This window comes from Genypterus blacodes, unplaced genomic scaffold, assembly GCF_046128005.1.
Source record: "Genypterus blacodes isolate CSIRO-AG114 ecotype Tasmania unplaced genomic scaffold, CSIRO-AGI_Gbla_v1 ptg000105l_1, whole genome shotgun sequence".
NCBI classification, from domain to species: Eukaryota; Metazoa; Chordata; class Actinopteri; order Ophidiiformes; family Ophidiidae; genus Genypterus; species Genypterus blacodes.
In genome coordinates this window covers 2,657,830-2,685,072 of record NW_027466909.1, presented here as the reverse complement: position 1 = coordinate 2,685,072, position 27,243 = coordinate 2,657,830, and the positions used below count along the sequence as shown (strand labels likewise).

Sequence of the window (27,243 nt, the reverse complement as noted above, 5' to 3'; positions counted from 1 at the left end):
ATAGTGTGACAGTATTGTATGGTTGGTTATTTTATTTTAAGTGTTCTAAAGTCAATCAGGATCAATGACTGTGTGACCTTAAGAAAGGCACTTATTAAAGTACTGTTTGCATCCAAAAGGCCCACATGTTGCATCGTCATTAAACAGTCACAGCGATTAGAGAAGGACATTATGAGACACCATGAAGAGGGTGAGAAGTTAAATGTTTAATTCAATGAACAAATAAATAATCTATACAATGTTTTTGGTTTATTAACTTAAAATAAGACTGCAGATTTACTAAGACATATTTTACACACATTCCACTGTCTGATAACACCTGAATTCTGCTCTATTCTTCTTCTAGAACTTTTTTTTTGGTCAAACAATGATGCTGCTACTGCTGAATCATCCAAAACACAGAAACAAGTCGACTAATAAGACCCTGATAAAAGACCCTAATAAGACTATGATGCTCTGTCATTAACCCAGTATTTTATAGCTTCACTCTTTATGGCACCAACATACGTTAAGCTATGTCCTATTTAAAATCAAGCTGCAAACTTTACCTCTAAGCTCTGGACTGATCTGCAGCATGATAATCCTTGGATCCAGCTTTAAATGTTCCAAAAGATCCTGCTTCCACTCTTTCTTTTCTTTAAAGGATAGCATCTGCATTTTAAGACTATTTTCTAAAACCTGACACAGAGGAAAATTAACATTTGTGCAATTTCACAATAACTTTAACATTCATTCAGTTACACTGAGAGCAACGGACATAAAGTGCAAAAACACACCTGAGCAAAACTCCCAATGGGAATGAGCGATGTGTGTTAGTGTGTGTGCGCCTGTGAATAAGGGAGAGAAGGGTCTTGGTGACCCCGGGATCCGGTTTCAAGATCCATCTACAGTGACGTGTAATGTCTTTGAAGGCTCGTATGTCTCTATGATGTAAGAATAACATGAAAGTCTCTGGAGGTATGTAGAGTTCATGAGGAGTCAGAGGCTCTCCTGTAATGGATCTCCTGTTGGATGGATCTCAGATGATGTCCTTATCTTAAAGCCATTAGCAGTGAGACATCCCTGGATTCATGATGTTTCAGGGATTCTTCTTCAAATCAAACCTCTCCTCTGTTCCCCCCCCCTGCATCATCGCCTCTTTCTGTCCGGCTTGATCCCAGCCTGACTGGGTCCGTTGCTGTCCATGTCCTCCATCTTAAGGTGCCCCTTGCTGTAGCGTTTGATCAGCGCCCCGGGCAGGAGGGCCATGCAGGCGATGGCCAGGAGCTGAGCCAGTGTTCCCCACGAGAAGATGTCATCTAGAGAGGAAATCTTAGAGAGGATGGAGCCCGTACGGACACAGATGAAGTTGTACGGTATCAACCCTGGAGAGGAGAGCGACAGGTGAGTGTGGTATTGTCAGTGCGTGTGTGTGTGTGTGTGTGCAAGTGTACAGTCTCACCTATAAACACAGAGAAGAAGAAAATGGGCATAGGGATGTTGAGGATGGGACAGGTGATGTTAAGGAACCAGTTAGGAGTCATAGGGAAGAAACGAAGGAAAAGGAGGAAGAAGAACAAACTGCTGCGGTTCTCTTCCGCCTGACAGAAAGAAGAGAGAGGAGAAAGGAGAAAAAGAAGAAGACAGGAGGAAACAGGAAGTGTCTCCAGCTACTGTCTGCTTAAACATTACACATGACAGACTCACCTTCCTCTGCATCAGCGCCACCTTGTCCGGGAAGAACTGAACCACGTAATGCTTTCCAAAGGCAGAGGAGAGCAGGAAGCAGAAAGTGGAGCCAAAGGTGCTCAAGAGGCAGGCCAACACCAGGCCCTCCCACGGCCCGAAGATGGCCCCGGCCAACATGTTCTGGAAGAAGGACAGATGGACAGACATGCAGGCAGTCTGCAATCTACGTGTGGCCTCACAAAATTTGGCTGTTTGATTTGGAAAGGTCAATTGATGGACTTTGGTGTGTTTGTGTGTGTGTGTCCATACTCACCAGGAAAGAGGACCCAGGTATGGCGAAGGATTGCTTGTAGAGGTAGGCGCTACAGAACAGCAGCAGGACGTAGCTGTAATGTTCTCGCTTGTAAAACTTCAACAGCTCAGCGAGCTCCCGCAGCTCATCCAGGTCAGACGGGAACTTCAGCCTGGACGGAAACAAATAAAACAGCATGAAATCTATTTTCCCCCAAGTTTTGGAGGAAGATTTGAACCCATGTCCTTACACACACACACATGTACTTCATCCTTCCGTCATATTTCCGAGCAAAATCTCATTGACAAACCCCAGAGCAGTGGATTGAACGCGATGCATTCAAGTGAAAGTGGGGAAATTCAGAAAATCAATTTCTCTCTGTAAGATAGTTGAAAACGCTTACTTCCTGTGTGTGTGTGTGTGTGTGTGTGTGTGTGTGTGTGTGTGTGTGTGGACAAGTGGAGGGTAATGTGATATGCCTGATTGAGGGACAGAAATAGCCTTTGCTGTCTGTAGACTGGAACACACACGCACACACACACACACACACACACACACACACACACACACACACACACACACACACACACACACACACACACACACACACACACACACACACACACACACACACACACACACACACACAAAATCCCCCTTGAAATTCAAGATGCTGTCTTTCTCTGCCACCTGCTTTGACATTCGGCAATCCCCTGTTCCTATTGGCTGGTGGACAGACACGCCGCTGCCCCGCTCCACTCATTGGGGCGATCACGCACGGGCACCCAGATACCTGAGAACATACAAGTGTATGTACTGTATTTAAGGAGGGAAATGTGTCATCGTGGTCACCTTTACTTTAGCTTATGCAAAGCCCCAGGAGAAACACTTAGTCTCACACACACACACACACACACACACACATACAGCATGGGTATAGACGTGCAGGGGAAACTCAGCAACTCCATCAAGCCTCAGTGCTTCATTAGTGATGACGGATAGCATTCCAAAATGTCGGAGCAATCATGAACCTCCAGGTGTGGAGTTATGAGTTTGTTGAGAGTGATGGATTTTGTCACACCTTAGGTTATGCTTATTGTTCTCGCTTCATCTTGTTCTCCTCTTGTCCCAGATTCTTCCATCCCTGCCCTTGTGTGTGATTGTCTACCCCGCCTTAATTAGTTTCACCTGTTCCTGATTGGCCTCACCTGTTTTTCATCAGGGTCCCTCCTCTATTTAGTCTGTGTTTCCATCTCTCTGTAACAGTTTGCAATTGTGAATAAGTGATGGGATGCAGATACAGAAAATACACTGTGATGGCTTTGACTATGGATCAGTCGGTCATCCTTGTCTGTTACAAAAACCTTTGCGTCGTCCGCTCTGGACATTTCTACCTCCAGCCTGCTGAGCACAAGTAACAGTCTGTTACTCCAACAGTTACTCCAACAGCTGGACATCACATTCCTGTGAATGTCATTCTCAGACGCTCCCTTGCAGATACCAGCGACTTAATAAAAAAAAAGTAAGAGTCGTGGCTGATTTACATTCTGTCAACACCACACAAAGCAGCTCTTTCTAGAAAATGATGAGTTTTATTTTGTTAGCTTTACTTTTTGTCTTCTGCTTCCTTCAACATTCTGCCACATTGGCCAACCTCATCTGGTTTACAGTATAATTATATTGCATGATTTCATTGACTTAGGCTGCTGTCCTCAGCTGACCTTCAATATAGATGGAATCTATCCACACCACTGATACACACACACACACACACACACACACACACACACACACACACACACACACACACACACACACACACACACACACACACACACACACACACACACAGGTATGACTGAGCAAAGGGGATTCACACAGACGTCATCTTTGAGGACACTCACGCCATACTTAACCGATTTGATGAGTAACTGTATAATATGAGTAATATCAATTTACAGGGGTCACACACAAACACACAAACACACACACACGGATCGGACCTAATCTTGGCCGCAGAGTGTCTGGGTCAATGATATTCTATCATCCTGTGACAACCTCAAAGTTGACTCTCTGGCACATTGCAAAATACCACTTAGAGCACAGACACACACACACATGCACGCACGCACACACAAACGTAGAGAACACACTTATAAACACACAACGTTGAAGTACACACTCATCATTCAGACTTGCGTCTTCATTCTGAGGGGTAATGTGATAAGTGCAAACTGCTCTGATGGGAGCTGGTGAAAGGAAAGGAGGAAGAAGAGGCAACAGTACTGCCTGTGATCGTGCAACACTGGTTATGAGAAATAAACTTATTTGTAGAGTAATTGCAGTTAAGATATGAAAGACCCACCTGAGAGTTGTTTAAATACTCTAAACTTACATTCGCCATACGCATGGCAGACAGGATGCAGGAAAATATTACAACTATATAAAATATAACAGAGAGAGAGAAAGCCACAAATTCAAGCAATCACATCAGAAATGCGTCCGGGTTTTTTCCTGACGTCACTGTCAGTAAAATTGTTGACAAGTATCTGCTGATTCCTCTACAGTAACACACAATATCCTGGAGTGAACTGGGATACAGGAGAGGAAGCACTTCAGGATAGGTTTCAAGTGCATAAACATACTGCTGTTGCTGTGTGTGTGGGTGTGTGTGTGTGTGTCCTTGTTGTGGTATGTAAAATGTAGGTAAACACTTGAGGAAAAGCCCGTTCATTTTTTTGGAAGAAATACAAAGTGTAAACATTCATTCATTCATTTATTTATTTTAAAATTATATAATCTGCAGTCATCTCCAACAAAGATTAACATTATTAGACTCTTTCTGTCCTAATTACACAAATGTATGTACAAATGTAATGATGTTAAAAGTTATGATTCCTTTCACTTGACAAAACTTAATACACCTTTTCTTTCTTTTCTACATATTCCATCAATGTTTTTGACTATGTATTTGCCCATATATATTCTATTCTGTGATTCATATATTATAATATATTTAATAATATTATATCAGAGTTTGGGCAGTTCCCTTGGATTATAGCAGATAACTAGAGACATTTGGTTCCATCACCTGCACTTGGTCTGTTTCTGTCCGATTCTTACCTGAGCTGCTGACCTCCCCGCTCCTCCTCCCCTTCAGGACCCGGCTGAAGGTGCTCAGGCCCCGGGGGAAGGTACGCGGACAGCAGGTAGAGGTAGAACGTTGCTGCCGCCACAGTGGCAACCAGAGCGGCTAGAGAGCGCATACTGCTCCCGCTGAAGGGCGCGCGTCTCCGGCTCTGAGTTCAGCCGGCACCGGACTTGAAAGAAGTTTCAAAAAATAGTTTTTACAAAGTCCCGCGGTGATACAAAATCTCGTCGTGTTGTCTTTTCGTTAATCGCCTCTGTTTTCTGTAATTATACTTTTCAATAGATCCGGCCACACCGAGGAGGGCTTGTGTCGATGCGGGGCAGTAGGCTACAAGTGACGGCTTACATTCTGGCTGGGCTCGGTGCAGATCACATGGCAAACGGCGACCAACAACTTCGTTCATGCTGATGGATAAGTCATTTGCATTTTCTTGTCATTGATTCGTTACTTTAAGATATTCAATTAGATCATCCACAGTTTGTCTCAAAATAAACAAACAAACACGTGTTTACATTAAAAATCATTCTAAACTCCATTTTTATGTTTTTTCAATCTGTAGTGACATAAACACACCACTAGAGGTCGATGTGTTACAGGCCACATCACTGGCACTGTTTGGAGTTTACTCATGTGGACAAGGCTTTTAGATTATTGTGATGTACAGTCAAAACATTTGCATTACATTACTACTCATCAGAGTTTCTAAATCACAACTACAAACATGAACTTATGTTGACAAAACCTCTAGTTTCAAATCAAGTAACATTTTTTAAATGTGTTTTTTTAATTTAATTCATCATTGGTTTGACAAACCAAATTATAAAAGAACTAGCTTTTGCTGAAGTAAGCCATTTATTTATATTGCCTCATTGCTCTCTATAAAGTGACCTCTGTCTTGTCTTTGCCTTTCACCCTACAAGTGAGATATACTATACTGTTTATAAATCAATGCCTTAAAACAAGAACATGGTTGTTCTGGTACCACAGTTGTATATTTGTGATGAATTTAGATGCAGATTTTCTCCTCCCAGAAATGCTGCAGCAATGTTCTCCTGCGAAATAAAAGTAGAGCATTTATCTATAAATAGCAATGAAGAGGTAGCCACAGTCATACTACAACGGTCTCACTTTCCTGCATTTCTAAGCTATCCTCGTTAAGGACACAAACATGAAGATTACATTCATAAAAGCAGCTTGTGATTGTTATTACAATAAAGCCATGTAACATTTGTCATAATGGAACACAACAGGGCAGAGGTTGATTTTCTTTCTTCCATGCAGCCATTGAGATCCATTCAGTTCAGCACATTACGGGAACCAGCTTGCAGAGATTTGCAACTTGCTGGAGATAAATGGATGGATTCAGAAGCAACTATAAATAGATATACTATTTTAAAGTCTAGGTTACACTTGAACTGTTGCTAACATAAAGTAACCAAATTCCACACACTGGTGCTCGTGTATGATGTAACATTTCCAGATAGATAACACAGCCGATACCAGCATCTTTGTCTAAAAGTCTCAAGCCATTGTGTATAGAAATGAATGGGACCCTGTGGCTGCTTGGACAGAACAAAGGAGGTTAGAGTTTGATGTGGTGAGGCTTCCATAAAACGCACACAATGAAATATTAAAATCTTACTATTCATTGGTCAGTTAAGGTTGGTTTTGGCCGTTTGGAAGACCTCGTCTACCATTGCTGGTCGCTGTCAGTTGAGAAATCAGTGATGAAAATAGGATTCTTCAACAGATAAACACACACACCCACACAAATACACACGCACAGCTTACTGTCATCATCAGCATTTGTATCGATTATATCCGGCGCAATGGATTGAAGGGCCTCCAACTCTGGAATCACTATGAGATAAGAAAGAGTTTGGTATGTAAAAAGAAATAAGCCAAAAGGTTTTTCATCAGTACTATTCTTGTTTCGTCATATGCAGTGTGTGTCTGTACCTTCCTCGTCATCAGTCATGTCGCCATCGTCTGGTTGTGCCTTAAGACCCAGCACAAGGCCAAAGAGCAGGAACAAGATCGGAGCTTTCATTTTCTACAAAAATGATAGCGTGGCTGAGTTAAAGAAAAAATTACTCGCAGGCTTCAAAACAACCTTTAGCTTTTTTGTTTTATAATATAAGTTATACGTTTTATAATGTAAAATAAAGTAAGGTCCCAATACATCCTTTTATCTCACCTGTAGGAGTCTGTTGTTGTTGCGGCTCTGTTACAGTGAAGTTCCCGTCTTTGTTGTTGAATTGTCATTTGCTGTTTGAGTGTTTGAGGCTGGGTGTGGTGCCCTGGGTTGGGTGTGTATGTGTGTGTGTGTCAGTTCAAGTCCTCATGTCTCACATGACTGGCCTCTCCACATTCCTGTCCACTTGCAAATGTACTGTATGTTTTTGTATGATTTGAGGAAGTGAGTTTCATAGTGTTGCCTGAGCATTTAAAAATGGAGGAAATAAACCACGAATGGCTCAAATGCTGGTGTTTGCAGCGGAAATAATTCAAAAGTGATTGGTCTCTAGCCTGTCATTTACAACCTCAGACTTTCTCACCTCACCCGTCACCACACACACACAACACATCCTCTTCTTCCCCATTGTTTGCAGCCACATCCTCCTTCCTCTATGCCAGTTTGTATTAGCAGTCTCTTGCGGTTCAGTCTGGTTTTGATCATCTTAGATAAATAACGTAACCGTAACCCATTATTTAAATTTGAAATAAAGTTCTTCAGGTTTTCAAATTCTTGTGTCTGCAAGTGTTTCCATCTCCTGATTCTAGAACCCAGTCAAACAACCTAAAGAGTTTGTTAAATGCTAATGTTTAAAATATATTAAGAATAAAACAACAACCAATAACCATTTTAAGAAATTTATTCCAGGATTACCATTCATTATCTCCAAACTATAGTGGATGCAGGCTGTAGAGGGTTTTTATCATTTCTTCAAAAACTACCACAACACCAAGCACATTAAATGTACAGCTATTTATCATAAATTTGGAAATCATTTGCTGTTTGTAGGTGTCATATCTTCCAAATTGTACTTGGAAACTAAATTTCTGGACTGCTGTAAAGCTAAACCTGCCTATACAATACATCTTATTCTGTGATATACTCTTATTGTGTCAGCAGTTCACCACGTCTAACTCCATGTTCCCCCGCTGAACATTTGCTGTTAAAGTTACTATTCTAGTGTTACTCATCTTCACAGTCAATCAACACTGACAGAAATACCACCGATCGACTAATTAGCCTACTGCTAGGGCTGACCTACATTTACTTTCAAGCCGATCAATTCTGTAAGCGAGACATTTCAGTTATTAAATAATTATATTGATTGTAACTGAGAATGAAGGGGCCTCATTAGCAGACGGATGGTTATTCCCCCTTTTTCCCTCTTGAATTTAAAGGATTGAAAGTAAATGACGCTAAAATATTTCTGGAAGATCCTCTGTATCGCACAGGCAGAGAAAGAGAGAGAGAGGAGAAATGGAGGAAAAATAAATGGATGTAAAGCTTCAGCGGGAGAGAAAGGGAATTAAATTAGCAGAGAGAGTGTGAGAATTAAACTTAAAACGGGAAAATGTTACAGAGTTAAAAGCAGCAAAAGTGACGACACAGACGGCAGATCATTACAGCAGCCTGGACTCTTCCATCGCAACATAAAGCAGAGAAGATAACATTTATGTTTACACCCACTGACTCGTTACTCCGGACGATTTACAGTCAAACGTAAACGCTGAGTCACTAACTGAAGGCTCGTCGTCTCTCTAGCTAACACTGAAACGATCGCTGGGACGACGCCTCAAAACCTTTTACGTATTTTCCTCATCTTGCCTCATTTAACAGGGATCCATTACCAAGGGGGGGGAGACCCTACACACTGCATCTTTGACAAATCAACACAGCAAAACAACAGATTAGCGCACAAAAGCACTGGATTATTTGCATTGAGATTATTGTGTTTATGGCTACAATGTTCAAGCTAACAGTCTGAGGGTAATTAGGCACATATTTCAACTTGAGGACGATGAATGAGTGAGTACACATAAGCGGAATATAGGTCAGTTGATGAGTGAACGTGTGATGAACATGGCGCCAAGGTCTACAGTTTCATGTGTACGACGCGCCAGACGGAACGAGTCAGTTCCATCGACCCGGCATCGTGTTAAGGAGCTACATTACGCTGCTGGGAACCAGTTATAGTGTTGATATTGCAACCACAGCCCTTGGTAGGTAATGTGAGGACGGCTCATGCAACAGGGGACGTGTTGATACGTCCGAAAGAGAGATACACACACCGCAAATACATGCCCTCCGTCAGGATTCTCGGACCTTTAAACGAGCAGCTGCCAGTAAAAAAACCCTTCACATAGCTTTTGATTTATCTTCAGCTCTGGTCTGGCTGCTAATGTTTCCATATGTGTTGTGGGTTTGTTTTTGTAGCACAGAGGACATTGAAAACCCTTTGACACAGTTTCCCCTTGTTGTAGGGTAAGATGGAAGTCAGGCTGGGGCTGTGTGTTCGTTTCCTGCTAGGTTTGTATTTGATGGCAGTTACCCTAACCCAAAATCTAACCCCAACCCTTACCCTCTCATCCCACAGCCCCATTTGTCTAAGCACTCTGTCTGCGGCTATCACCACACTGGATTTGAGAGAATAGTGAAGTTAACTGAATGTTTATACACTACAAAAATTGGAAACAGAGGAGTGTGTTCTTGTTTGTCGGCGACACTACTGAAGTAGAGACGCAACCTATGTTGTACGCTCAATCTTGTTTCAAAAGTCGTCTGTCAATAGTCGCCTGCAGTTTAATGAACACGTGTGTCATGGTGTTTGCTCTAAAACGCTGAAGGAAACATGATCAATTGAAGGAAAGACTGACCTAGACAGTAAATGTCATCAGATGGTGGGAAGTTTCTCCACAGGAGCATCATTTGGAATACAAACCGTTTTACCAGGAGCATCGTTATTCCAACATTCTTGAGAATTTGAGTGGCAGCAGGTACAAGCTTTGTGTCCAGAGAACTGCTGTCAAATGTTGGCCGCATTCCATTCCACTGAGCTGCTGAGTCTGTCAAAATGGTCGGGCTTTGGCAACAGTGTGAAAGTGTATGCGTCTCGTTACAGTTTCTCATCTTTGCAACTGGTGTCACAGCCATTTTGTGCCCTGAATCACAAACAAAGTGTTTCATTCAGCTCAGAACAACAAATTGTGGAAGAAACAAATTAATTGTTTTGCAAGATGTGATTAGCCTCGTGTTGCTGGGAGTTCCCATCATCCCCCCTCTCGGATTGGTGCTTGTAAAGATCACATGGCATGAGTGGGAGGGGCTGTCCGTGTGCAGGGAGCACTGACTCGTAAGGAGGCGCGGCCTCCAGCGGGAAGCAAATAGATGCGATTTGCTGATGCTCCTCGTCCTGCAGTCCCATCTGGTAGCGGGTGGGGGAGAACCAGGCAGCGCTCGCAGAGGTCTCCCCACAATATGCAGAGGGATCTGGGCTGATGTAGTCTGGCTCCTCTTCTTCACCAACCCCTCTGTTAGAGGGGTCCAGGATGGAGTAAGGAGGGGGATCATCAGTAGGGATGTAGATCTGAGTCGCACCCGGGCTAACGCACTCATCGTAACTATAGAGACGAAAACAAAAAGTGCAAAGTCAGAACTATAATGATGTCATCGCAGAGACACAGCATATGTATGATTGAGTAAATTATGATTTATAATTTGAATCATAATGCAGTTCAAAGCACACATCACTGTAGAACAACAACATTAAAGGTCTGGATGTAAGCACCGTATCAAATGTACATTAGGTTGGAAATGTAATTTCCTAAATTGAATCAGTGGATACCTAAATTGAATTTCCTTGGCTCCAGTGTGCGTGCGTGTGTGTATGTGTCTGTCACAGCAAAGTTAACTGTGTGTGTTAAAAGATATATGCTGACAGCTCTCCAGGTCAGTTACTGTCTCCACTCTGACAGAAAGAGACAGAGGAAGAATGAGCAGTGCTCTTCATCGAATTATTTTACATAAGACAGGAAACGGTCTCAAAAACTCACCTGCTCACCACACACACACACAAAACACTGTACTCCCATAAGTGCCTTCCCCCCTACACACACACCACACAAGTATAAAATTCAAAGCTTAGTCGCCCACACAAAAGCAAAGCTACACACACACACACACAGCACTTGGCAGCCCACAAGCTTTCTTGCAACAATATAACTCCAACATGAGTGTGTAGAATTTCACTGTTTCACTCTGTGTTTCATTCCTCCGGAAGATAAACATTACATGATCCTAAGGTACCTTGCAGTACAAAAATAATTGTGACAGTAAAAGGCCCCATGAAGCAGCATCAACCGATATAACACACAGTATCTTCATCCCTGCACAGCATCCTCACACACCGAGCAAGTCCGCAGCCTCCTTCATCTCTGCCAAACGCCAGATCTGCTGCTGACTGGCAGAAGCCCAAACACTTCATGAACTCCTGCAAGAGTTCAGGTTTCTACCAAACTGCAGCACCAGGGAACTCGGAACCATAAAAAGGAGATGAAGGTTCAGTGCCGCAACATACACAACAACGTATGCAGCTCCTGTAGGCCCCCGTCAGCATCACAGGGGTCATTTAAGAACAGAATATAAGGGTGAAAACCTCTAAAATGTTCTCCAAAGCATCTTCTCAATCTTTGTTTGCAATTTATGACAATGAGAAATGATTTTGTCCACATGTTCTGTTATATGGTGTATGTTTAGAAGGTTTCTAAGACTCTAACTACATACCCTGTGTGTATTTCCACCCATTAATGTGATGAGGAACATATCAGAATTCCTGTAAACACACAGGATGATGGTGGAGATAATAAGCTGCAGTTGTTTTGTTGTCATTGAGGCCACATTTCATACTGAATCTTGCCTTGAATCTCATCTTTATGAATCTTTTTAAGAGCAGGTTGGAAGTGATTTCTTCCTCTCGTTCCACCATCTGTCATCAGCAGAAACTATAAAAACAGAAACGCCGCTGCCAATTTTCACGTCTCGGTTATTTTTAGCGATCACGTCTCTAAATGAAGTCGTTTCTCCAAGATGAATTGTGACAAATATGGCATGTGGAACTTTGATGTTATGACAACGAGTAATGAGGCTCAGGATGGATGTGAGCTTGATGCTGATGGAATGCAGTAAAACAAACATAATGCTACTTTCTAGATCGCATCCCTCTGCATCCTTATTATTATTATCATTATTATTATTGTGTTGCTTTGGGAAAACTGACCTCTAGTGCTCTCACACCCGTCCAATAATCCATGTTGTGTTGAAAATGAGATAGGAGACTGTGTGTGTGTGTGTGTGTGTGTGTGTGTGTGTGTGTGTGTGTGTGTGTGTGTGTGTGTTGGCAGGAGGAAGATGTTGGAGAGGTGTTGTAACACGCTGTAATCCCTGTGTGGGGGAGTGTGAGGCTGTTTGGTCTTTCTCTCTGAGGAGTTATGAGCTCCCTCCACTCCCCTGTGGCTCCCCCCTCTCTCTCTCTCTCTCTCTCTCTCTCTCTCTCTCTCTCTCTCTCTCTCTCTCACACACACACTCAATTCATCCCCTGATCTTTCCCCTCTGAGACACACACTGGCAGACACACCACCTCTTCTGTTTATCTGTCTAATTATGTTTCTGTCAACAGCTTTTTTTCACCTGCAGATGATTCCACCAACATGCACGACTTTCTCATTTATAATTCATAAAGTTGTCTGGAGTGTGTGTTCACGCTTCTTACTCGTCTTTGTTAAAGCCTCAGTGATGGTTCGTGGTGAAAGTGTGAGATGAACACACAGGTCAGGATGAAGGGAGGACCTCTGGCATGTACTCATACATTCTTTGTGACGCTCTACAGAGCAGGACAGGGTGCAACTACAACATACAGCATATGGTCGTGTGTGTGTGTGTGTGTGTGTGCGTGCGTGTGTGCGTGTGTGTGTGGGGATCTGGCAGGTCCTTGCTCTCTGCCCTGTCAGAGGTACATGCCTGTTGAGATTACTGTGAGAAGGACAGAATAGATGCTGCATCATTCACGTGTGTGTGTGTCCGTCTGTATACCTAAGTTAAAGCGGAACTGATTTCTTGGCAGTTCAGAAAAATTCAATTCAACGAAAATGATTGAAATCACATTGATTCTAAGTTGAATGAGCTGTTGTGACAATGGAATCTGCAATTGCAAATATTTTAAAAAAATTCACACAACAAATGGTTGACTGATTACTTAAAAATGAAAAAGAAATAATAGCTGCAGCCTGAAGGCGAGATGACCTTTAGAATCTGAACTCAACCTGAAGCACATCTAAGATTTAATTTGTTGAAGTTTGAAGCAGAAAGAAACGGGAAATAAATTCACCATCTAACACTTTAAATGAAGAACAGCTCTTATTTTACACATAACAGCATCATCCACCTACAACTCAACTGTACTGTGTTTAAGCAGGCTTCAACCAACGCTGCCTGTTTGTTTAACCCCAGTTTGGTCTGAGAGAGCAGAACACACACGGGATTTAGCATTTAAAATGGTGGAGCTCGTGTGATAATAAGGAATATGGAAGAGCTTCTGTGTGTGTGTGTGTGTGTGTGTGTGTGTGTGTGTGTGTGTGTGTGTATGTGTGCCCGATTCCCCCCCGAGCGGAAGCAGAAGCTTTCAGTCACCACAGGTAAGCTGCTGATCCGTGAGTGTGTTTTTCTATTACACAGAGAGAGAGAGGGAGAGAGAGAGGCTGTTTCGGAAGTGTAACGTTCACAGCCTCAGTTGGTGAGCTGTTGATCTGAGTTCTCTGAGTTTCCCTCAACCATCTGTGACCCACACACACACACACTGCAGGATCATCACATGACTGCACCTACCTGCTTGCTGACAGGGTACTAAACAACAACTTCCTGACATTATGGTGAACAAAATGTGCAATTTGTACATATGTACTGTTTTGTGTGTGTGTGTGTGTGTGTGTGTGTGTGTGTGTGTGTGTGTGTGTTGGCTGCACTCCCATTACTTTGGCCAGAAAGTCCGGTAGTCACACAGGCTGCACAGAACACTCTGGTTCCCTGCCAGAGCACTGATGTACAGTTCCTCACTAGCTCCTATACTCTCCTCTCCTCTCCTCTCCTCTTCTCTTCTCTTCTCTCCTCTCCTCTCCCCTCCACCCCTCTTAACTTTGAACTTTGTGTTTGATGGAGAAATGAAGGACAAAATGAAAGAGTGATGTGACTGTATATCATCTTGGATTTAGAGATGCAGGCAAAAGAAACAAATCTGATATCTGAGATGAACACACACACACACACACACTGGAGGGAAGGGATGTATGTGAATTATTAAAGTTGCCAATTAGACCAGCTGACATTTAGATCAAAAACACCATGGCATTGGCCTTTAGCGATCTCCCTCTCTCTCTCTCTCTCTCTCTCTCTCTATCTCTCTCTCTCTCTCTCTCTCTCTCTCTCGCTCTCTTGTGCATACACACATAATAACACACACACTAAAGGTAACCAAAGGCACCAGGACTCCCTAATGAATGAATTACCACAGCTGACAGGTCAAACCACGTCATGAGAAAACAGGGGGAGATGGAAGCAAAAGGGTCGATTACATTTCAGATTTGACATTTTACACGTGTAGAATCAAATATCGTGTCAGCAAGTCTTCAGCAACGGTCCAATATCAGCACTGTTTGGATGAAACTAAACGGTACCTGCGTAAACTAACAATCTCTCATTCATGCAAAGATCTATTATCTCTTCTCTGATTAAAATAGCACTGATTCTATATCCGTGCTCACACACACTTACCATGGAGGGGAGTCTGGATACAGGTGGTTGACCTGTGATAGAGTCTCTGTGTAGGAGTCAAAGTCTAAACCAGGGGGGAAGTCCTCCAGGCAGGTGGACCTCAACTCTCCTGCTGAACCTCCAAAGGAGAAACCATCTGGACCTACAGAGACACGAGGCCACGCCCACATTTATAAAACACAACATTTAAGGAACAGACTGTGTTTACTTCTTTTACTTTTGCACAGACTCACCGTAGGTCGCTCGAAGGTGAGGGTGTCTGAGGCGGCTGTCTTTGCGCAGGCTGCCGATGATGATGGTGATGCAGGAGAGGAAGAGGACGAGCCCTATAACGATCCCTGCCACCACCAAAGGAGACACCAGGAGAGACGCCTCCCCTCCTCCTGACTCCCTCTCACTGCGGCAGTCTGGGTACTCCCCATGGCTCTGGTTGGAGCTCACTGCGGGGAGACGCGGAGGGAAGAGGTCATGGTGTGTGTGTGTGGGAGTGTGTGTCTATCTATGTCTGGGTTCAGGTTACATAATCTCTCTCTCCCTCCCTGAGGACTTTATTTCATTCCCCCATCTCCATCATTAGATTACTGAAGGATCCTCTCCCCCTCTGTTTCTCTGTCCTCCTGCCTGTCCACCGTCTGTCTGTGTGTTTGTCTCTCTGTCCTCTCATGCTGTCTTTCTCTGCCCGTCACTCTGGACATGGCTTTGACTCATATCAGAGGAGAAGAGAGCGGCTCAATTAAAGTAGACCCTAAGGGGTTTGACCCATACGAGAGGTCACGGCTAACTTGCTATGGTCAATACAGTCAGCCTGTATGTAATCTTATACAATGTCTTAAAACTAATACTATAATATAAGAGAGGGATATATTAACTGAATATCTTAAACCGGTTTCTGTCTGTTTGAGGTGAGCACGCCGGGAATCAATGAAAAACTATACTACTTGGCCTTGAGGTGGCGCCAAAACTCCAAGTCTATTTACCTGCATCTGATTGGCTGTAATTGTCTCACGAATATAAAGTAGGAAAGCGGAATCTCTTACTAATTTTCACACACACACACACGGTATAATTTTGTTCTCAGTCTGTGCTCATCCATCCCTCCATTATTCTCTCTTTCTCTATGGATCTTTGCGCCTGTAATCCTGTTGTCTTCAGTAATTTGGTTTCACACTGATTCATGAGAAGAGGAAGTTGTTTTCACGCCCTAAATAATTCCCAGCAGACCTCTCTCCTTCCTCCCTCCCTCCCTCTTTCCATTCCATATCTCTGTGCAATGTTCTCTGCCTCTCTCTCTCGTTCTCTCGCTCTCTCTCTTCTCATCACACTCTCATAAACTCCAATTTGTCTCTCGGCCTCTCCAGGGAGCATAAAGAGAAGATCTCAGAGAACTGTGATTATTTTGATATAAATTTACATAAATCTCCCTCATCTGAAACGCACAGAAACACACACAGACACACACATAGAGTGACAGACGTGAAAACCGCCTGCTTACAATTGCTGTGGCTTCGCTTCCACAGTTCGCATTGAAAGGACATGAACTGCAAGGCCGTCGGATGAAACCGTTTGTTCTCGCCACTTCAAAATGATATAAGACAGAGACGGAGAAATTTAGGATACAGAGAGAGAAAAGGGAGGACGGAGGAGAGGAAGCAATACTCTCATCATTTGAGGTGAGGGAGGAAGAGTGAGGGAAGAAGAGACGGCGAGGTTGTAATAAATGGTGATAGTGTTATATTTCAAAAGCCTGAGGGAAATGGACCCAGCTGCAGAGAGAGGGAAGAGAGAAATTATGTGTGTGTGTGTTGTTGCTACATGCTTGTAGTGTGAAATAAATCAGGGTAAATGAACAGAAGGAGTCGAGTTAACAAGGGACGAATAAATCCAGAGGAACATTCTGATCGCTCACGTCAAAAGAAAAAAGTCCCTTTGTCTCTTTAAATCTTCACAGCTGAGCTTCAGCCTTGGTAGGGACTCGCTGTCTTTGCTCAAAGGCACTTAGGGCGGCGCGGCACTCGTGGCTGCTGGCCTTCGGTGTGATGACCTCTGCACCGCGGGGGTTAGAGCGCTGCAGATACGTGCGCTCATACATAATGAAGCGGCAACAGTGGACCGCTGTGATTCAGTCTGACAGCCTGTCACTAAAGCTCACTGTTCTATACGCATCCGTCTCCTACATTATGTACCACAGAGCTTTACATACATGCAGCCACTTCTTCACCCGGAGGCTGACACCAACCCTAAGCTCACAGAGGATGATCCAATTATTTACTGCTCTTAAACTGCCTGAGGGCCGAGCTGTTTGTATTTATTTAGTTTTCCAGCTTTTTGTACATCAGATAACAGTTTTATTTGATTATTTTCCTCTTTGTCTTTCCGCTTTGACGTCACACTCTTTGGGTAAAACACAGAAGTTTGAGCTCTCCAGAAACGTTCGATTATTGAGGCATCATGCAAGAAAGAATACCATACACAAGTCAAAGGTCAACCTGTGTGTGTGTGTGTGTGTGTGTCTACCTAGGCCGCGTAGTCACAAGCAGTCAAGCCATAAAGGTTAAGAGGCTGCAATATCGACTGCCACTGCATACGCTGCATCCACTGTGTACATTAAGCCGCATACATTATAAAGAGGCATCAAGCGGCCGCGAACATTCAATCTGACAGCCTGTCGTTATGAGTTACGGCCACGTCTCTCTTCTGTATAAAACGCAGCGTTGCACTCGCCGGCTTGAAGCTCCGGCGTGATGTTAGTCTATTTACTGTCATTTACATCGACTTTACATCATTTTCCCAAAGCATTCTGTGCATTTTTTGAGGATCTTTCTGAAGGCATTGTGCTCGCATGGCAGCATGAGAGGCTGTATGAATATGGGGTTTAAATTAAATACAAAGCTGCTGTCAGTAGAAGAATTTGTGTGATTAATGTCTCACTCAGCAATTATCGATCGTCGACGCGAGATGACAAACATGAACGACATCGCCCGAAAGCGCCCAGTTTTAGATTGAATGCTAGATGTTCCGTGGTGAAACTCAACATCAGAGGGAAATCTGTTTTCTGCAGGACAAAGGTATCTAAAGTTTTGTAAATGTATGAATGAGGATAATATAAGATGGTATTTGATGCAGGTTTATTTATTCTGTTGTATCGAAAATCCTTCCATTTTCTTCTGCATTCAGCTGCTCAGTAATCACCAGTCGGCTGTATCATCCATGTTTGTGCCCTCTGCCATTTTCCCTCCTCCTCTTGCTTTAACGTTCCTCCCTTCATCTCTTTACAGCCCCTTCTGGGTGCGCTCCACTGCTCAGAGATCATTCAGAGCTCCTGGACAAACAACTGCAGAATTTTTCTCTTTTGACACCGGACAGCTGGAGTGCTAACACGCAAATACACCCCCACACACACACCCCCACACACACGTGTATGAATGCCTTCTGAGATTTCATGCTTCTTCTCAAGGTCAGGACCCTCTTCAGGCTGTGCACAGAATGAAATTATTGTATATGTGAATGTGAGAAAATACGTGATTGAGCCATTTGTATCCATGTTTTACAGTTTACATAGTAAATCGCTGTCATTAGCTAATGGACGACACATATCGCGTTTGACACGAAAGGCTAATTAAGCTGCTTACACGGGCCAATCAGAATCAATGCAGTTGAGACGGCGACGCTCATTAGGATGCATTAACATCAGTGCTGTTGTCGGACTCGCTTCATACTCCCAGCAGGAATTTAAGCCAATCAATCTAAGTGATATTGGAAACGTCTTCACCTCGACATGAAGTCATTAGTAAAACAATTAACAATTAAATCCAAAGTATCTAACATACAAAGTGTGACGAAGGAAAGAGCAAACAAAGTAAGCAGTAGGCAGTTATGATGACATGACAATGTAACCCTAGAGTTAGTATGATGATCTCATAGGTGCAACTTTTGAAGGGTGACATCATTCCATCGCTACAATATAAACAAACACCTCAAAATAAATCTTTTTACTGGTAAAGAATTACTACAGTAGAAAAGAGTATTCCGGTTTTAAACGACTTTTACTGGAGTGTGTGTGACTGTGTGTGTCTCCCTGAAAGTGACCCCTCTAATCTTCAGACCCACAGTAAGCAAAAACTGTCCTCATCTCGTCTCGTCTCGAAGTCATAACAACATAGCGCCACAACGATACTGGAAGGGTAACGGTGCATTCAATCTGTATTTAGATGAGGTAGTATGTGGGTCACAAAATACATCTCTGTATGTGTGTGTGTGTGTGTCTGTCAGAGAGAGAAAGAGAGAGAGAGAGAGAATATGGGTCAGGATACATCACACTGTACATCCCCCTAATCTTTCTCTCCCTCTCTCTCTCTCTTTCCCATGTGGAATGGGTGGCAGGGAGAAAGATTATCACAACCTGCTGACCCACATTCCTGCCTTCCCCTCGTTTAATCATCCTCCCTCACTTGCTCAGCCCCAAACATGCCTTGTTGCTGGCATGAACACGTGTCGAGGTCATTTATCTCCATAAACAACTGCTGACCCGCTAATCAGTGTGAATTCTGACTGCACCAGTAGTTTGGAATCTTGGGAATTGCCACTCTGGGACGCCAGGTTTGTTCTTTGACATGCACACACACCTGCTGGTTCACTTGTGATTGGAGGCACAACACACAGTTTATGATGTCAAAGTGTCTCACCGTCTGCTGCTATAGTGAGAGGAAGATAGATGAACAGTTTTTCATTCTGGTCTTTGTTGTTCTGATAGGCTGGGCTAGGAGGAAACACTATGCATTCCATTTATTGTGCAAGTTTAAATGTTGGAGCCTGAAAGATCCTTCACAATACCAAAAACCTTGGAAGTATTTCTCAAAATGAGTTCAAAGGTAAGCTGGTTTTTGCAGCTGCTGATAGTGTGGGTTTGACAGGAAAAGGAAACAGAAATGTTGTAATGAGCAGGTGCAGTGACGGCCTGGGAGGTTTACTGGAAGTCCAGTGGTCTGATTGTGTCTTTCTTCATTCTGGAGCAGAAAATAACCAGTATAAATAAAACACGCCTATATTTATCTGTTTATAGGTAGTAAAAAACACATTACGTTCAACCCACACAGCCCCAGCCTGGGTGATCCACTGTATTTGTCTGTGATTGGTCAGTAAGCTCTGTCAATCCGGTTTTGATTGGTCAACAAAAAAGGCATTTTACGTGATAATTGTTGGATGACCCTGATAAATCTGCCTCTGATTGGTCAGTGAGCGCTGTAAATCCGGCAATGATTGGTCAATTCTAGACTCAATCAGCACATCGAAAAGAACCCACACACACACACACACACACACACACACACACACACACACACACATACATGCTGTTACTCGACCACCGATTGAGACCACCTGGGAAAATTCAGGAAATGGACGTGATTCATTTTTGTGTGTGTGTGTGTGTGTGTGTGTGTGTGTGTGTGTGTGTGTGTCTTGGGACCGTTTCAGAAGTATTTGGGGACAAAGTGACTAATTTTCCCCCTGCCATCTTGCCATCTCACCTCCTAACAAGTCAGAACACAACACCTGTCCCCCCCTGCTCTCCTGGCTTCCCCTGCCTCTTCACACTGATAGCAGCTGAGCAGATGGATCTGCAGTATATTGTTTTATTTTTTTAGTATCTATGTAAAGAAGTTAGATGTTTTTTTTCTCGGCTGTTTTATGGCTTTGACTGTTCCAAAACTGAAGGGCAAATTGCATTGTTTCCTCGCATCTGTCTGCAATAAAGCCGTGACGGCAGGAATGGCTTTGCAAATGGGCTGAAACTTTGCCATTTTTCATTTTTACATTTGGCGTTCTGAGAGGTGACACATCATAGAGCGTCTGAACCTTTTCCCCTCACAAACTGTCAGGGACATCATTTTTTATGCAAAGTGCAGTGGAAAAAAATTCTTTACATTATGGGGACCCCTGGGAGCTGTGTGTGTGTGTGTGTGTGTGTGTGACTGCTGATTACGTGTGAGTTGTTAGTCTAAGACGATGTTTGGACAACAGGACGTCTCTCACACACACACACACAAATTACACACAAATGCATACACTCCTTACTCATGATCATCATTTATGAGGACTTTGTGAGGACTTACACAAATGCTCTATCCTTCATATAGATCAACATTGATTTTAATATTCGTTTGTACCATTTATGTTTCTATTCTGTTATGATTCCTTTTGAGTAATTAATGTACATTTTGCATACTGTCCTCACTGCAGGTCAAATGTTTGGATTGATTTTCAGATCACTTGTTTTTCCCTTTAATGCTCCATGTGGAAAAACTTTCAATCAGATCAATCAGACGTGTGTAATCATAATCCTAATGTATAAAGTATACGTGACTTCACAGTAAATAAAGCCGTGGCTCCTTAATGTATGTGTGTGTGTGTGTGTGTATCCATCCACAGTCAGTGACATTGAGCTAATGAGCTGAAGAGAAGGAGAAGGATGCAGCAGGGACGGATGGAGTCAAAGACAGACGCCGTTCGTCAATACCGCCACCAAAGACATCTGTAGAGACATTCACCCTTCACGTCTCCTTTGTCTCTCCTCCACCTCTCCCCTTCCCCCCTTCCTTATTCGTTCACTCGTTCCGAGCCACCTCCCTCAATTTCCCTCTACGCTCATCTCCTTTTCTGTCTTCTTCCCCCCGAGACAACGCTGTTTTCCCCAAAGGCCCCCCACACCTCGTTCCTCTTCTCCTCTTCCTCCTCTTTACCTTTGCTCCCTCCCCTGCTTCTCGTTACTCTTCCTCTGGTCTATCTCATCCTGCCTTTCACGTTCCCTCTCCTTTTCTAGATCTCCTCTTGGCAGATGGATATTTCTTTCTTTGTTTACTTGTCTTTCCCTCTCACTCTGTCTCCACCTTAATCACTCTCTCTCTCACACACACACACACACACACACACACACACACACACACACACACACACACACGCAACCACCTGTGGTGTGTATTAATTGTCCATGGACCCTGATGGGTGTCTAGTGAGGTGGAACAGCCTTGGTATTTGCTGACCTGCCCGTCCGTGAAATCTTCCTTCATAAGCACATGCCTCATATCCATTTAAATAGATCTGAATAAACAACCTCACACTGAGGACATGGATGGATGGATGGATGGATGGATGGATGAATGGATGGATGGATGGACGGACGGACTGATTGATGGTTGTACAGACAGAGGTAGAAGGAGTTTGGAGGTAAAAATGGCATTAAATGCAGTTTCCCCTCCATTTCCATACAGCATGAAAATGTGATGATTGATGGCGCGGTGGCAGGAAGGCGAGGCGGCACGTGGTGGTGCTGATAGATGGATAGATGATGTGTGCAGTCAGGGGTAACAAAAGAAGATTCCATTTCAGATCTGGCATCTGATGCACACGCATAGCTGTGCTCTAATATGTAGATTGTGTTTAGCCTTTATCTTTCGTACAGCGACGGGTGAGAAGGGCACAAGAACACATGCACACACACACACACACACACACACACACACACACACACACACACACACACACCTAGAGAACTTGTATTACTGTACTTGCGGGGACATTAGTGTGTTTTGTGCTAATTTTTTTGTGGGGTGCAAGACTCTGTGAAGCTTCATCTCAGTCTTCCAAGCAGGGACCAGAGCCAATTAAAGTAAAATAGTCAAATTTAAAAAAAGATACAGCTTCTGCACGATTTTCCCTTATTCCAAAGTCTTAAGACAGATGTGTGTGTTTATGTGGTTGGTTGGACAATGTAGCAGGAACCCTCAGGCTGCCATGTGTTGCCATGTGTTACCATGTCAGTCTCTCACACACACAGGGGCAGCACCCAAAGGTGGCTCACGCTGAAGCCACAAAGAGTTAGCACAGACTTGCTTGAAATGAGTTACTGTTTATTTTTAGATGATTCCCCCTCAAAGTGTCGTGGCTTCTGTTGACACTGAGCATCCAATGCATTAGAGCAGAAGTGGGGTTGTGCGCCTTACTCGATGGCATTTCAAAAACTAGATAGAAGAAATGTGAAAGTCACTGCACATCGGTCTAGTTTGTCTATCTTTAGAATTTTACCTCTGGAATTATAAAATTATAATTTGAATAAGTATGAAATACAGTGCAGCCATTGCTCACTTCACAGTCTGACAGGCTCAGAACTTCTCATTCAAGCCTGATAAAGCATCTTTGAATGCTCTCAACATTATTAACTGATGGTATCTAATGCCGTGAGTGGATGTGAAGAGCAGGAAGTTTAGATGGAGTAAACACAGCTGAGATTCTGTATCCTTAAGATTTCTTTTACTGTTGCTTTATTTCTTATCCAGATTCAATCTCACGTGTCTGGACTATAAAGGCATGAGCAAAATGTCAAGCCACACAATACGCCGCACGGAGAAAGAACTCAGCCACAGACACCCGTCCCAGCGCTTTTCATCTGTCTCCCTGCTCTGTTCTTTTATTCATCACTCTATTCCTTCTCCTGCGAGGGGAAACACCCTTGGTGAGGGTCTAAACGCCCCAGAGCCAACGGAGGGATTTCAGGTGTGAAAGGAAGAAGAGATAGAAAGAGTCAAAGAGGTCTGTGAATAATAGATCAGAGACAGAGGGAGAAGGTGGGCGAGAGTCACGGGGACTGAATAGTGTCGACATAAAAGCTGTTGGATGGAGAGAACTTAAGAAAGGGCGAAAAAGGAGTGAAAATGTTTGAGAGGAGAGAGGAACTAAGGTTTTTCTTTTCCGGAAAAAAACGTCCATACAAGCCAAGCATCCATCCATCTGTTCATATCTGCATCCGTCTGCTCATCCATCCGTCCCTGCTCCTGGTGTGGTCAGGAATTGTTACGTAAGACGGCAATTCCTCCTTCTATTGAGATGCGAGACTTCTATAAATACGCATAGGGCAACGGCAAATCAAAACGCAGCAGCGCGAAACACGAGATGCGTTTCCACTCACATTCATAAAGGCAACAGGCACTCTGACTTAAGGTGTACGGTTACAGAGTTTATATATAGACTGCATATACATCACTACCGTGCCTGGTTGATATGGAGAGGTTAACTGGATAGAAGTTGAGGAATGAGTTTGCAAATTCAACATATTCAGGTGTTTCTCAATCTCTGGGTCATGACCCCTTGTGAGGACGTTTAGTGATGGTTTTCCTTCCTGCTTTGTGATTTAACGAGGAGACGAGGTTTACAATACACCATGCAGAAAATACACATTCAGGAACGAAGGAAAGAAAGAAAGAAAGAAAGAAAAAAAGAAAGAAAGAAAGAAAGAACGAACGAACGAACGAACGCACGCACGCACGCACGCACGCACGCACGCACGCACGCACGCACGCACGCACGCACATAATACATTAATATGGGCAGATATCAATACGTCTCTTGTTCCTTACCTGAGCAGATCAATTTCATCAGCATGAACTCCTGTCCAAAGTGTTTCCTATTGACGCATCTCAACGGGCAGGCAGCCAACCTCAACTGGTCTCCGCACACACACACACACACAGAGAGCCGCTGTGTGTGCAGACGAGCAGAGAGAGAACAACAAGTCAGTGAGGGGAGGACGGAAGAGCAAACAACAACAAGGCCAGGAGCTGGACAACGACCCGGCGTAAATAAGAGAATCACAGAGGTGGTGTACGTGTGTGTGTGTCTGTGTGTGTATGTGATAGAGAGAGACAGCAGAGTGTGGGGGTAGAGCAGGAGGAGAGACTGATGTGCAAGTCACAACCTCTAAGCCCAGCTGTTTGTAACCCCCCAGGCTGTGTGTGTGTGTGTGTGTGTGTGTGTGTGTGCGTGTGTGTGTGTGTGTGTTTGTGTGTGGGAGATGCAGTCAAATAACCGCCCACACCACCCTGAGCGTGTGAGTGTGTGACATGTTCATGGCTCTTTCTGGAACATGGCCACAGGGTTCAAACGTTCCCATCAATACCTGAATCCCACACACACACAAACACACACACACACACACACACACAGTTATCGACCCTATCTTCATGGACGTGATGAAGACCACGCTCGCTTAGTTTCCACATACGTATGTTAGCACAGAAGTGTTGGTCTTCATCATCAATGACCTGTTGATGCAAACTTATTGGAATTCTAACTCAAACTTAACCTATAACTAACACATTATTCATGTATCATTAGGTTTCAGTGTGTATGTGTGTGTGTCATGTGAACCTGTAACAGATTCTGCTTTGTTACATAACTGTCCTTTCTCACACAGACATTGTAGACAACACACTCTGGATCGAACTCGCTCGCAAAAGTAGGCAGTTCTCACCGGAGTGTGTGCTCGCTCACGTACGTGTGTGTGTGCGTGTGTGTGTGTGTGTAAAGAAGGCAGAAAGAACTCACAGGATTGCAAGTTGTCAACTCCAGCTCAACTCCATCGTGATACAGGAAGAACTGTAGCTAACAGGAGAGCAAAGAAGAGGATACAACTATAATTCCAAATTATAATGATCAGTTTTATATATTTTTTCATGTTATCATATCATCTGGAATTTGAAAAAGAGCCAAAATAAGATGGAAACAATGGAAAAAGGACAAAACTGGCAGCAGGCAGCATCTCAAGGTGTAATTATGGAAAGCTGCATTAAGTCACATTCATCATATAAAAAGATAAGAAAGGAAACACCAGCAAAGACAAACTTGTAAACTTTAGAAACATTCAACTGTTGAAGTGTGAAATGACCCCATTTTCACTACTTGTCTATTTCTCTATTGACTCCAGCTCATGCAAACTCTGCAGAAGTAGCTTCCCATCGATAATAAGAGATGGACCCCACAAACGCTACACTGCAAGAGTAGCGGCATCAGAAGAAGAAGAAGAAGAAGAAGCAGTTGTGGTCGGCGACATATTTCTTTGCAGCGTTGCCACCGGTGCTCCGGCGACTCTGTGGCGCTTGTAACGGTCGAAGACAATGGCGAGGCATGATGGAGAGAGAGAGAGGAACAAGGGAGGAGGAGGAGGAGGAGGAGGGGGGAGGAAGAGAACGAGAAACTGAGGGAATCTGGTACCGCCTGCAGCCACAGCACCACTCTATCAATTCTACCATCTCTCTCTCTCTCTGTCTCTCTCTCTCTCTCTCTCTCTCTCTCATCCATCTCCTCCCAGCTCTCTCTGACAGTCTATTTGGCCCACGCAGCCTCGTCATCCATTCAACCTGTCAGTCCCGGGCAACGGGCGCCAATCTCTCTCACACACACACACACACACTCATATTTGTTTGCGTCGCATGGCATGGCCTGGTGTTTTTGACGAACATCCCTATCGCTCGAGGTTGCAGGTTTAATCCCCCCCCCCCCCCCCCCCCACCCTCTCTCTGGTGACACCATTCTCTCTGGTCCATTCCCAGAAAGGTCACAGGTTTGACCAGCGTGTTCTGTTGTTGTTGCCCACACTGTGCTCACACTCACACGGCTGCCTTCACACTCACACGCTGCCACTCCTGCTGTTGTGTGAAAACTTTCGAACAATCATTGTCACGATTTGAAGCATTGTTAGATAATAGTTTAAAGAATAAGTTTTGTCCATGATTCTCTTTCCTCTCTTTCCTTCTCAAAGAAACAAACGGCACTTTGACTGCTACTACAAATGTAAACATTGCATTATACATCTACCATATATGCCAAGAAGAAGCACTGTTTAAGAATCTGTACCATACACACGTTTAGCAGACGCCTGCCTCTGTCTCTGAGTGCAAAACTTTGAGGGTTTTGTCAGAAATACTGCACAGATCTCTAAGTGTCAGAGTGAAGTGGAGCCTGGCTGTTTGTAGTTGACCTTCACAGCTCAGTGGGCAGAGAAAGGCACTCAGACAGCCAAGGTTAGGCTTTGAGTTTCCTCCAGGATACTACGACTGTGTTTAATCCGGCTCAGTGACGCTCGCTGGATCAAAATCCATTCACCAAAGCATTCACAGCTATTTAGTTAATAGCTGTGAATGGATTAAAGCTGGACATTTTGAAGTTGCACAGTTTGAAGACTGATGGCTGTAGTTGTCTTAAAAAGCCTCATTTACCAAATTCTTCTTCATGTACACATTTCCATCAAAGTAGTTTAGCTTTACTCTCTTACTCATTTTCTTATTCACATATTTTGTTCTCCCTTCCTCCCTGGTCATTGTTTCTTTTGTCTTTGTTCTGTTTTGGCCTTTTGTGGTCTCATATTCTTCGACTGCACACAATTGGACGCTGCTTTCTTCTTGTAAAGAATGGTTTTAATGAGGCTATTTTAAATAAACTCACACCTATGCTGTGTATCTGAGCGATGCT

The 27,243-nt window shown here is 43.6% G+C and overlaps 2 protein-coding genes across 2 annotated transcripts; both read right to left on the bottom strand.

Moving 5' to 3' along the window:
- Window positions 1–517: 517 nt before the first annotated feature.
- LOC143008633 (transmembrane protein 41A-B-like) lies at window positions 518–7,456 on the bottom strand. The gene is made up of 9 exons (XM_076160479.1): window positions 7,309–7,456; window positions 7,071–7,164; window positions 6,903–6,971; window positions 6,754–6,817; window positions 5,084–6,163; window positions 1,982–2,132; window positions 1,687–1,848; window positions 1,442–1,580; window positions 518–1,364 (listed from the first exon to the last, which is right to left on the bottom strand). The coding sequence occupies exons 5-9, from the start codon at window positions 5,224–5,226 to the stop codon at window positions 1,129–1,131; spliced, it is 831 nt and encodes a 276-aa protein (XP_076016594.1). The 5' UTR covers window positions 5,227–6,163; window positions 6,754–6,817; window positions 6,903–6,971; window positions 7,071–7,164; window positions 7,309–7,456; the 3' UTR covers window positions 518–1,128.
- Window positions 7,457–7,971: 515 nt separating this feature from the next.
- On the bottom strand, window positions 7,972–24,453 carry bean1 (brain expressed, associated with NEDD4, 1). The gene is made up of 4 exons (XM_076160269.1): window positions 24,354–24,453; window positions 15,180–15,386; window positions 14,947–15,088; window positions 7,972–10,745 (listed from the first exon to the last, which is right to left on the bottom strand). The coding sequence occupies exons 1-4, from the start codon at window positions 24,376–24,378 to the stop codon at window positions 10,346–10,348; spliced, it is 774 nt and encodes a 257-aa protein (XP_076016384.1). The 5' UTR covers window positions 24,379–24,453; the 3' UTR covers window positions 7,972–10,345.
- Window positions 24,454–27,243: the final 2,790 nt, after the last annotated feature.

Coding starts and splice junctions, on each gene's coding strand:
- LOC143008633 (XM_076160479.1), bottom strand. CDS start 5,226: ATGCGCTCTCTAGCCGCTCTGGTTGCCACTGTGGCGGCAGCAACGTTC. Junction 2,133..5,083: donor CGGGGAGGTCAGCAGCTCAG/GTAAGAATCGGA, acceptor GTTTCCGTCCAG/GCTGAAGTTCCCGTCTGACC. Junction 1,581..1,686: donor TGGCGCTGATGCAGAGGAAG/GTGAGTCTGTCA, acceptor TCTTTCTGTCAG/GCGGAAGAGAACCGCAGCAG.
- bean1 (XM_076160269.1), bottom strand. CDS start 24,378: ATGCTGATGAAATTGATCTGCTCAG. Junction 15,387..24,353: donor GATGAAATTGATCTGCTCAG/GTAAGGAACAAG, acceptor GTCTCCCCGCAG/TGAGCTCCAACCAGAGCCAT. Junction 10,746..14,946: donor TATCCAGACTCCCCTCCATG/GTAAGTGTGTGT, acceptor TCGTCTCTATAG/TTACGATGAGTGCGTTAGCC.